General features: G+C 40.3%; 1 protein-coding gene across 1 annotated transcript; it reads left to right on the top strand.

Annotated features, from left to right (window-relative positions):
- The first annotated feature begins 7,003 nt into the window (after nt 1–7,003).
- Nucleotides 7,004–12,689, top strand: pafah1b3 (platelet-activating factor acetylhydrolase, isoform Ib, gamma subunit). Its single transcript, XM_083910860.1, has 5 exons — nt 7,004–7,389; nt 9,317–9,406; nt 9,807–9,923; nt 10,068–10,190; nt 11,424–12,689. Exons 1-5 carry the CDS (start codon nt 7,309–7,311, stop codon nt 11,682–11,684), a joined length of 672 nt encoding a protein of 223 aa, XP_083766986.1. The 5' UTR covers nt 7,004–7,308; the 3' UTR covers nt 11,685–12,689.

Below are 12,689 nucleotides of genomic sequence, written 5' to 3'. Positions count from 1 at the left end.
AATTTTATGATTTATGAATTTTATAAATATGATGATATTTAATGTATAAATTCCACATTAGCCCATCCTTAGCAAAAACTGTTCCTCAAATCACAGCATCTAAAAGTGTTACAAATGTGCAAACAATAAATAATTGTGAAATAATTTTACTAATAAATGACAAAAAGGAATAAAAGATCACACATATTAGCTATTAAAATTAAGTATTTGCTTTGATAAAATATGAGCATATGACACATATTCTCCTATGCTGCGTTCCATTTACATCAGAAATTAGGAGTGAGCCACGTACCAATTGAGAAGTCGGAAACATATCCTGGGTCGCCATTGATAGCAATACCAGGTGATAACAACACTCTATTTAAAACACACAAATAGCAAAGGAATGTGTCTGTAGTTAAAAATGAAACAGTATTATGTGTACGGTTGATTAACTGTGAAACAAATACAAGAGAAGTGCTATGAAAGGTAGAAGTAGCAGTGTTTGCATTGTGGCAGCCATTTTGGAATCCTGAGTCAGGGTATTTGAGGCTGCTCCAAGTTTCCAAGTCAAAAATCTGAGGTCCAGAGTGGGGGTGAAAATGGGTGGCTGAGTTCAGACTAGAAAAGAAACAGCATTACTATGAACAAAAACAGGCTAAATGTTGTGAATTAAGGCTACATTTTTAGCTAGTACAGTTTCATTGGAGGAAAGGACCAGTGCTCAGGGCTTGTTAAAGAAAAAAGGGAAGGTGCTGGGCCTCTGTCAAGCATGTGAGACGGAGGGTAATGAATCATGTCTGAGTGGTGCGAGCTGAGGAATGGTCCGGCGGAAGTGTGACTGGATCGTCTGTGAGTCTGGAGTTGGCTGCTTGGATTAGGATTGGGCATTTGGGTGGAGAATGGAGGAGGAAAATAATGTCTATCAGTTCTGAACGGGTCTGAGTCCAGGGAAAAATGCACTGGCTGTGTTTGATAAGAAAAAGAGGGCTGAGTGTTGCTGTCTTTTAACCAAGGCTCACATCTCTCTCTAACTGTTCTGCTGTGGTTCATGAAGCTGTTTTCAAAGAAATCAAAACCAGGCTGCTCTCTGCACTTTGGCTTGAACAGACTTTTGTCCCAGTGCTGAGATGCTGAGGCTTTTCTGGCCCTGCATGATGTGAGAGATGGAGTCGACACATGCTCACATGCTGAAGCTCCACTGGGTTCAACGTCCATGTAGAACTGAGGAGAGGACCTGGGCCTGAGGACATCATCCAAAAAACTGGTGGAAGTATCCATAGGGCTTGTCGACCAATCAGCAGTCTGCAAAAGAAACACCAAAAATGAACTCATCAGTATCAAAGGAGTGATAACAGCTAGGATAGATGTGAAATTTACTAAGAGTATGTTGTGATTCTATGAGCTGTTGACTAACCACAGCCCCTGAAACCAGAAAAGGACACGGATGCTTGATCTCACTGAAAACATGGCTGCCAGTGCCTACACAAGCCACAAATGACTCACCTAATGTGTTTAAGGTGGTCCACATAACAAAATATACACCCAATTACATTTACTAGCGCAGTAGTGTAGACAGGAGTATACAGTTAATTAAGTGGTATGGTGTACAGTAAGGTTATGTGCAGTGACATTAACAGTAACATTATAATAGCAGAATAAATATGGATCAGATATGTGCAGTGTAGTAACAGTAACATTTTAAGAGTAGGAAAAACACGTGTATGTGCAGTATGAACAGTATAAAGAGTTTTATCCTGAATGTTGTTGAAAAAAAAAAGTAATTGTAGGGAGGAAGATCATACAATAATCAGTACTTCATACAACCACACTGGGGAAAAAAACAGATAACTTTAAACTTTAAATAAGAGAGTTCCAGTTTAAAGCTAAGTGTGTATCTGCGCCATTACCTCGTTTATGAAGCCCTGAAGGTTCGAAACAAACAGTTCAGCCACTGCTGAGAACGCTGTGTTGTATTGTAATCTTGGGCTCAGCGAGATCTCTGAAAAAACGTGGTCCGCTTACGTAAACAGCAGATCCTCATGCTCCGGGCACTAGTCTGGGCAGATCCAGTTGCGTACATTGAACCGCAGAAGAAGAAGAAGAAGGCCTGTTGTGGAGGTGTTTCATGAGCGACAGTGTCTTCTGACTCTGTGTCCGACTCCGAAGGCGTAAAAGGGACTGCGGCGGGGAAGTTGTGACAAAGCTATTTTTAAACATTGTTAAAACAATGTTTTGATAATGAGTAGCAGTGCAGCCACCGTTCCAGAGGGGCAGCTGTGCTTCTGAGAGTAGGTGTGCTAATTTCGTTACTTCCAGGCCAATCGCTGGCTGGCCAATCACAACACAGTCTAGTCTGTCTTCTGGGGGTGAGATTTCAGTCTGAAACAGCGCGACTGACAAGAGCTTCAGTGAGGAGCATTGGCTCATTTACAGCAACTAGGAGGTTTTTGACCATAAAAACAAGTTAATGTATGTAAGTAGACCTCCATAACTAACATATATGTGTGATAGGACCACTCTATGGGAGCTTTATAGTCAATAACTTACCCATTTCAGGCTCTGTTGTGGCTTCGGGTTGCTTTTTGTGGTTTTCTGGGTGTCAAAACCAGGCTGATCCACAGTGTCGACATGGCATGCTGAAGACAAAACAAGACAAGTTCTTTATTAGTCCCACATTAGGAAAATCTACAAAAGCATCTATAATTGAGGAGATGCACACAAAAAATGGCCATTGTTGAAAACTTTTTGAAACACTACGAAAATGAAACAAAGAATATTATACAGCGACTAGACAATGCAGGAGCACATAATATATATACAAAAGTGGATTTTGGGTCATATAAACCCATAAATACTACACAGTGTCCGTTTAAGTGCAGTTGTATGAGGTAGTGCCTGCTATGGCAGCTATGTGCGCCCCCTGCTGGCCCCTCACACCAAGAACCAGCATAACCCTAACCCTGACATGAACCAACACAGTAGGCTTAGCTAATTTTAATCTACGACAAACCGTGAGATAAAGTAACAAATATGTTTTTACGATATGACTAAGACAGCCACTACCTGCAAGAGTAAATTCTGCAATGTGAAAGTAAATGGTCAGTATTTATGTAGCACTTTTATTTTAATAGCGGTTTTGCCATTCACCCATTCATACAACACATCTGTGTGCAGCACATTTTCTATGACACATCTTTTATTTGGTTTAAATTCATTCACACACAGGAGCAACATTTTGTTAAAGGTACAATATGTAGTATTTATGGGTTTATATAACCCAAAATCCACTTTTTTATACCTATTATGTGCTCCTGCATTGTCTAGTCGCTGTATAATAGTTTTTGTTTCAGTTTCGTAGTGTTTCAAAAAGTCATGTAAAATAACATGGTCGCGGACCGCGGTTGCATAGCCACTGTTAGCAGCAAGACGCCATGTTTATACCGGAACCTGTAAGGACAAACGCGAGAGAACAAAGCAAGCTTCTCTTTACTTGTAGCGGAAGTCCCGCCTCCTCTCTCTCCGCTTTGTCTCCTACGGCCGCGGTAGCTCGCCCTCTCCCTCACCTCACGAACCTCATCTGCTGACACGGAGAAAGACGACGAGGACGACATTTGACCAGCTGCGGATACCGTAGCGCTCAGGGAAGGGAGGGGGTGAGCAGAGCAGCAGGTCTTTGTTGTAAATTTCAGCCTCTCCTCTAGATGGCACTATAAACTACTTATTTCCACTTTAAGTGTCTTCCCAGGACACATTGGCATGTAAGACGGCTCGCTCTACCACTAGGCTACAGTCAGCCCAAGGTTAAATTATTTTTCACAAAAAAAATGTTCATCCTATCTGCGACCACTGTAGGTGCAGACAGAAGTTTAAGAATCTGAAACATATTTTTGGCAGTCATTTCAATACTATTATTTTGGTCAGGATTCTGATGGAAAATGTTTATATGGTCCCATGTCTACAGTTAGGTGATGACATGCTGGTACCTCATACAACCAAACTTCATAAAATGTAGAACAATCTCTTGGGAGATTCAGTTGGCATTTCATCAGCAGAAGAATCCCAAATCACGTCCTACCTGCAGACAAGACTTTATCTCCATCTGTCATGGTTGACTCCAGACTATGATCCTGCACTGCCATTGTGAGATCAGCACCAAAACCGAAGGGTTGCTGCTCCCTGAGGCGGTTCTCCTGAAGCAGGGGTCCTTGCCTCGCCCTCAGAACCATCAACAGCCTCTCTCTGCTCTCTGCCAGCAGGTCTCTCCTCCTCAGACGTGGGAACTGGAGACTGTCGCACAGACATGATGCCATCGCTGTGATGAAAGACACACACACAGGATCTTCTCCTCTGTGCTGCGTGCTAAAGTTCAAGAGTGGAGGTGAGCTTGGGCTGACACCACAAGTGTGTGTTTGTTGAGCAGCTGGAGCCTTGTTCTTTGGAGTTACTTGTGTCTCCACATTGTCGAGAGGGAGAGTCAAATGAGACTCTTTGTCCTTTTCATGTGTGACTGAGTTGACCTTCTTCTCCGTGCTGATAACTACATCAAGAAAGCTGTGTTTGGATGAGAAGATGCTTTTGTAGCTTTCAGGTGAAAGATAATGTTGCTGATTGGGTCTCTGTCCGGGTGTGAGATCTGATCCATGGCTGATTTTCTCCTCTTTTTCCTGACAGTTAGCACTAGTGTCAGTAAAAGGTTCTTTTTTTTCCTCAGATGGCAAATTCTCTACAGTTTCATCGCCCACCAAATCATTAATGCAAGATGCTGGAAACGGATGTGAAAGATTATGATTCTCTTTGTGTGTTTTCTCTTCAGCCTTGTCCAGCTTCCTCTGCTCACCTAACAAGCGCTTAATGTCAATAGACTTCACCTCATGGTTGAACAGGCCATGGTGTCCTATCAGACGGTGGTCTGTGATGATGCTGGGTTCCTGAGTAGCAGGAACCACCTTTGCAAATAGTGGATCTCTTCTTGTATTGCAGCTACTGTGGCAGCAGTTATAGAAATGTGCTGTGTCTTTACTGGTTTGGCGACAGCAGCGATGGTGATGTAATGTTGTCTTTTCTGTCTTTTTCCCTCCACTTCTTATCCGTCTCTCTTTCAGTCGCTTCATTCTGTGCTGCCCATCTGTCTTAGGATGATTTAAACATTTGCAGCAGGTTTGATCTGTTGTTTCTGAAGGCTGTTTTCCATTAGTAGATGGATCCTTGCCGAATGTGTGGCTCATGTTTACTTGATTCTGCCCAAAAAAACAACAACCATAACTGCAATTAGTAAAGTGTAAGAAAAATATAATGCAGGTAGGAAACAGATAGCAAGCCATGTTTACAAGATCATGTTGCAGCAAAAACCTTTAAACCTCTTCCATACCTCTATACCTCTGTAATCACACACAGCTAAAGGGAAAGTTTGGGTTATTTGTGCTAGTTTAAGGTACAAACAAAGTCAGTGTTGATGGTGCTGACTGCGTCCCGTGTGCTTGAGACACAGTCATTTTTAAAAAATATGGCTGCCAGAGAGGACACAAGGAAACACTGATTCAAGCCACTTTGCAAAAGGCTCATCTAATAAAATCTGTGCCCAATTTTATGATAATGCAGCTTTAGCTCACCAAGAGACAGACTATTTCCAACTAAAATGTGCAGTTTGTGTCAGTGTGTAACCTGCTCACTCTGCTGCACCAGTCCATACAGAAAATCACCAGTTTTACTTCTCAGCTTCATCTTCATTATTGTGTCCTTGTTATAAAAGGTACAAAGACAATTGAAAATTGTTGTGAAGCTCAAACTGTTAAATTATTTGCACATGTTGCTGCTGGTGCTCTACAAGAAACAGCTACTAAATGCACATTTAACTGTCAAGTCAATTTAACTGCAAACAAGACCTGTTAACTACCAACATATGGAACAAGTCTTAGAAAACATACGACTCTTCTGAATATTGGGATCACATTTCTCAGTGATCTAGAACATGTCTAGCAATTTTGATTGTACAGTGTCTAATATCACAAATAAATCGTGCTGAAACCTGTTCAACTGTTTCATGAATTAAAACTATACACTGAACACTTACAAAACGTTGAGGAGAACTAAAATACCAATAAACAAAAGCACAGCATGCGAACATGCTTTTTCTTACCGTTTTTGAGGAATAAATCTGTTAACGTTAAGCCAATTCCAGCTAACGTCCATATAACTGATATTATATTCATGTGACTAGTTAGTCAACAGGTGGCGTTAATGTCCAGCACCAGGTGCACCGTGTATGGAGGAAAACAGCAGACGAGCTTATTCGTGTTAATGATGATACTTCACACACGTTACACTCATTAATAAGCATGACGTAAACTTAACATTATTAATTAATATCACCGCTTACCGAAATAGTCCGCATTAGCTGTAACTTAGCTGTTAAGTTACTTTTCCGTTAGATAGCATAATCACATACCGCCCGTCAAACCGTGGAAAACACAACGGAAAACCTGCATAAACATGGACATAGTTGGTTGACTGGTTATTTTCCTTACCTTATTTTTATACCAAACAGGAAGTTTAATGTCATGGTAAGTTCAATGACTTCCTCCTTGAGTGAGTTTAAGACGAGTGCCCACAGCTTTGTGTAAATGTTATTTTTGAAAATTAAGGATTAAAAAAAAGTACTAAAAAGAAGCATATGACATGCCATTGAGAATTACACATTACACCTCTCTGTCTGGAAACAATGGGCGCATATTTCTTGCGCAACACCATTTCCCATGAACACCAAGGAGCAGGGCAAACCCACTGACGCAGGCGAGGAACAAAATCCGGACTGGGTTTTATGTTTCTTTACACTCGTGTAATTCGTTTACGTATCATTCACTGGTGTATAATTGAGTATAAATTCATTTAAAATGTACAGTAACAACAAACAGTGTCATGTCATTCAAAGATACATGAAAGCACATATGTTGTTACCCACGGAGGTAATGGTACAAGCCACTGTAGTAAAAAAATACTTCCTGAAACTGATGGGGTTGACGATTTTGGTTTTACGGTAGCATTTTTTTCATTAATATCGCTAAATAACAGTAACCGCTGTATAAAGGTTTTCCTTCCTCGTTCTTACACAAAACAATCTGACATAATTAACGTCATTGATGACCAGGGTTCAACCCTCATTTCTCTTAAACATCATCCTGTGTTTCTGCGACTAGGCTAGCTACCGTAGCTACCACCCTCCATTGATTTAGCCCGGAATTACTGCTACGCAATACTGACTTTTCGGTTTGTTTCCGTCTCACAAATTAGCGTAACCTAAACGTGACTGTTCACCAAAGAAGTGGAGTCATGAGTGCTGAGGAGCCGAATCCTGCCGCCACACCCACTCCCTGTACGGACATCCAGGGAGATGGACGATGGATTTCTCTGGTGTGTTATAATATAACCCGTTTAATTGTGTCACATGTTCCATGAGTTTCTACACATTTACAGCACAAAAGCCATTTAACTATGCACTGACGCTAATATGAATTTATGGCGTGTCTTAGGCGGTGTCACCGTTGAAAATGGTCCATATTGTACGCCTGACGCATATTACAAATGTGACAGCAACAGCAATCATGTTTTATTGCTTTAAAACCATGCAGATTTAATAGTCAATAGTTTTCATTTGTCTTTCATTATATTTACAATACTGTCAAGAAGTTTTAGGCATGTGTTGAAAGTAACACTGCATTCGCAAGTGTAAGTCATCATTGTTTGTTTTTGTGAGCAAATCAACATGTGCGACCAAAACAGCATCAGTTCATGCCATCTTCCTCCTACTTTTTCTGATGATGGGTGTGCCTTTCATCTGCCAAATTAAGTTTCCTTGGCTGACCACTGCGTCTCAATGGTGTCTGTTTCTCTGTGAAGAGCTTGAACAGCACATCTTGAAACCTCAGTCTAATTTGAAACTTTAAACTGGGAGGGACCTTGCTGTTGTAGTTGAACTACCTTGTGTCTTGTTGCTGTGCTGTTGCTCAGTTTTGTCTTGGTGTATGACCTGTGACATGAAACTGTCTTCCACAGCCTCATCTCGGTAGCTGAGTCTGGCTGTTCTGTTTTAGTTAACGACACCCTTTCAACCTGTATTTGAAAATTATGATAATTACCACCTGTTTGGTATAATTATACACCTGACGATAACCCTACACCCTGTACCTTTTAAGAATTGATGCTGATTTGAAGAGTGGTCACACCAAATATTGATGTGATTTGGATTTTTCTTCTTTTGGCTCACTCTGCCTTTAAAACATATCAAAACAATCATAATTGGGTTTTGTGAAAGCAGTACAGGATTTCTTTCCACACCTGCCTACCCACTCACTTCAGACTTAAAAATGCAATTACAAACACAAACAGCAACTATTTAAAAGTAAATGCAATGCAAAACATGGGAGCTTTGAGTTCAACAGCAGGCAATTTAATTCATTTTTAACAATTTTGTAATTAATAAATTAAAGCTCCATTGTGTAACTTCTGTCAGCAAAAACACTTCTAGTGTCACTACCCACGACTCTTGGTCCATATTCCAACTGTTATCTTTAAACATTTGTCTCAGTATCTCACTACCTCACCCATGTTTTAGAGAACTGGGGTTAATTCCTTAACCTACTCTCTTTCAACATTTGCAATTTTGCCCTTATCAACCCTCAAAATGTAGTGAGCTCTGATGCAGGCTTAAAACGAAGTGGAAGATTAAATTACTGATGATGATGCTTTGCGAATTCAGCGAGCCGGCTTATATTTTCATCAAAGATGGCGGTCACATCTGTCAAGGAACAATTTTCGTTACGATCACTATGCTAATTGTGTGCATATATATATATTATATTATAATATATATATATATATTATATGCATATAGTGGTGTCCCAATTCCATAGGGAAGCCACTTCCCTCAACGAGGGGAATTTAGGGTTGAGGGCACTCAAAAACAAGTGGAAATTTTAAGGGGGAGAAATGGGACTGGGCCTTAATCTGTAAAATATCTTTTTATTTTGTCGCCAGATTGACATTATTATTCCAGTGATTAAATGTGTGTCTAGTATTCAAATAGATATAACCTTTGTTAACAGATAACAGATTCTTTCAGCATTGTAAACCCTTTGTTTTGTATCATGGCCTGACACACTCTTTATTTTATTATCAGAATAGTTGTCATTTGGTTAGTTGATTATTTGACCTGTGATGTTGTAACATTTGCCTCTGCTTAGCTGACATGCTTTACCTTTGACAGTAGCCTTTGGTTAACCAGCCTTTCTTTAATCCAGTAAATTGTTTGATATTTTTATTTTATTGTTTCTGTTTGCAGCACGACCGCTTTGTGTCTGACAGCAAAGACAAAGAACCGGATGTACTGTTTGTCGGCGATTCTCTTGTTCAGCTCATGCACGAGTTTGGGGTAAAACATCACTTTCCTAAACATGTCTCTTGTGTTTGTTTTGACACCTTTTCCATTATACAGTTCTAGCACTACTCAGCTCGACTCAACTCTACTGGTTTGTTTTGCTTTCCATTCGGAATGGCACCTGGTGCTTTTTTTGGTACCTTCTCTGGTGAGATTCCAAGCAATGGCTGCTGTAAAAATGCACTGTGGTGCATCCACAGACTGAGCACCATTGCCTTAATGTCCTCCATTGTTTGTGTGTTTTTGTCTCGTATAAAATTACGTCACGGCACCAAAGAGTCAAGTCGAGTAGAGCCGAATAGTGCTCGAACTGTATAATGGAAAAGCGCCGTTACTGTCAATCCCAAATTGTGTGATCTCGATAAGTCGACATATTGTTGTGGTTTGTCTGCAGATATGGAGGCAGCTGTTCTCTCCCCTTCATGCCCTTAACTTTGGGGTGGGAGGTGATGCAACACAACACGTGCTCTGGCGACTGACCAACGGTGAACTGGATAACATCAGCCCAAAGGTCCAAACACCGCCCAAAATGGCAAACATGATCATGCATGTTCATTCACACAAAAGACTTGTTGTGCTCAGCTTTGTGCTTGAGATTCTAATTTCAGGTACGCTGACCCCAATACAAGTCCATGATCTGCTGTTGTTGTTACAGGTCGTCGTGCTGTGGGTTGGCACCAACAATCATGGGCACACACCTGAGCAGATCTGTGGAGGCATCATGGCCATTGTACAAGTCGTCAAGAACAAGCTCCCACATGCTCGCACGCTTGTACTCGTAGGTTCTCCCCTACATTCCTTCATGGAAGTGTCACTCTACATCAAATCAAATTTTATTTGTATAGCACCGAAGCCCAACATGCATTATCCTTGAGGCAGAAACCTTACGATATTAGAGAGAGGAGAGAAAACCCAACAGCTCACAGACTTAAAGGTGTGCAGCATCTGCAACGGTGTGAATAGAAAAAATGGGAACAGACATCTGCATGTCTGGTGAAAACTGACAGATGATCATTCACATGACATCACTCAATTTTATTCATGTCTGTCTTAAACAGATTTTAGCCATGAAAAAAAGACTCATCTAATTAAATCTACACCTGCTTTGGAATGTGTTTACCACTTTATCTTGACTAGGGCTGCAGCTAACTACTATTTTGATCGTCGACTAGTCATCGATTATTGAAACCATTAGTCGACTAAGCAGATTACAAGGGCGTCTGATATGTTTGTGCACTGAGATCAATCTGACAGGATTCAAACACCAAATTAACACTTTTTAAACACACTGTGGCTGTGGGTCAATAACTCCTGTGCTTTTCAGAGAGACACAAACGTTGGTTTCCAGTTGGGAAAAACTGTGTAACTGTGAGATAGAGCTGCAAATATATTTAGAAGCTTAGAATTTGGCAGGCATATTTTATTAGGTGAGCCTTAAGTGGGAAATATCTCTTTTTCTTGTGTGCCTACCAGCAGTCATGTTTTGTGAGTGTCCTTGTCTCAGGCTGGTTTTGTGTCTGTACTTCATACAAGCACACTTAAAACAATGAACCCTTTAAGGAATTTGAAATATAAATGATCAAACTAATATTAAGTTGGTTCTATAAACAAATTGTATATAATCGAATATTATTATACAGTATGCTTAAATGTATTATATACTTATACTTATATACTAGCTTTGTCACCATTCCTCTATTTTAGCTGTAATTGATCATCAGAACCTATACGCTTTGTTGGTTTACAACCTGTTAAGTAGTGTGTGAAGTAAAAATTCATAGAGACACTCAAGTTGTTCCCGCCATACTTGTTCTGGTCGCCCAAGTTTATTGAGCTGTAGTAAGCAGCTAACAAGTGGTATGATTATTGCAAGAGTAAACATCTGTGTCAACATCACTTAGATGCAGCGGGAAACTCCTTTTATATCAACAATTTTTATTGTAAAAAAAAAAAATAAGGCCAGGTTATATTCAGTTTTTTGTTCAATTTCATTCTTTCTTTCTTATTCCAGGGATTACTGCCGAGAGGTAAAACACCAAACCCTCTGCGAGAGCGAAATGAGAAGGTGAACCTGCTGGTGCAGGAAGCCGTGTCCTCCCTCCCCCACGCCTCTTTCCTTGACTTGAACCCTGGCTTCGTCCACTCCAACGGCAACATATCCCATCAGGACATGTACGACTACCTTCATCTGACCCCCAAGGGCTACGATGCTGTGTGTGAACCCCTGCACGCTCACCTTACATCCATGCTAGATAAACCTGCCGAGAACTGATTGACCATTTTACGGGCTTACACTACCACAGTGGTCATGGACCCTGTTTCCAGCCACACAAGACCTTGAATGATGGATACACTCAATTATCAAGAGCTAAGAGCTGCATTAACTATCTGTGCATGGCCAGGGTTGGTGACCACTGTAATAGATAAAGTCATCATGAAGTATTTGGTGTTTGTTATGATACTGTCAGAAATTGTTCAAGAGAGATAAAGTCCTGCTTCTGTTCCTTATAAATATCTGTTCCCACCATCTTTTTGGCTCCTAAAACTGTGCATCCATGACATAACATCTAAAGGAATTATATAAATAATAATGTTTCAAAAAAAGGTGCATAAATCTTTTTCCTTATCAAAGGCATTAGTTACTGCATGTTTTTGAAACCTTCATTTATAAATGTTTGTTTTGTGTGACTGTGTGTTCTCCCTGCAGTTCTCATGAGTCTAAACTCAAACTGCTTTGTTTACCTTAGATCGTGGATTATACACGCTTATAAGAGGTGAAAAAACCTCTATGGAAGAATATAATAACCGAATGAGGCTCCTGGAACTGGATTTATCTGGGAAATGTGAGACTGTGCCCAAACATGTCTCACAAAGAAATGCCCTGACAAACAAATAACAATTCATTTTGGATTCTGGGTTTCATGAAGTTTCCATTTATATGTCCATAGCTTTATTTACTCTGTTGTGATGCCTTATGTCCTTTTTTTGTACATGCTCTTTTGAGTTATCAAATGTTTTTCATCAAATTATTACTGCCTGCGTATCATATCTCATTTATTTCTTGTTTTTTGTTTTTTGTTTTTTTTTGCTTCACCTATTGTAATATCAACAGACATTTATGTGAGCGATTGAGTTTTTGGATGTATCGGAGTCCGTTAGGGAAGCTGCTTGTGTTTCATGTGCAGTCTTTTCTGTTTACATATTGGCCCTTAAACTTAATGGCTTGACTTCACACTAAAATATGCTTCTCAATTGTGCTTGTGGGTGGCTGCTTGTG

Source organism: Microchirus variegatus, assembly GCF_963457635.1.
Source record: "Microchirus variegatus genome assembly, chromosome: 1".
In the NCBI taxonomy this organism is placed as follows: domain Eukaryota; kingdom Metazoa; phylum Chordata; class Actinopteri; order Pleuronectiformes; family Soleidae; genus Microchirus; species Microchirus variegatus.
The sequence above is the reverse complement of the archived record's forward strand: the minus strand, read 5'-3'. Positions and strand labels throughout refer to the sequence as shown.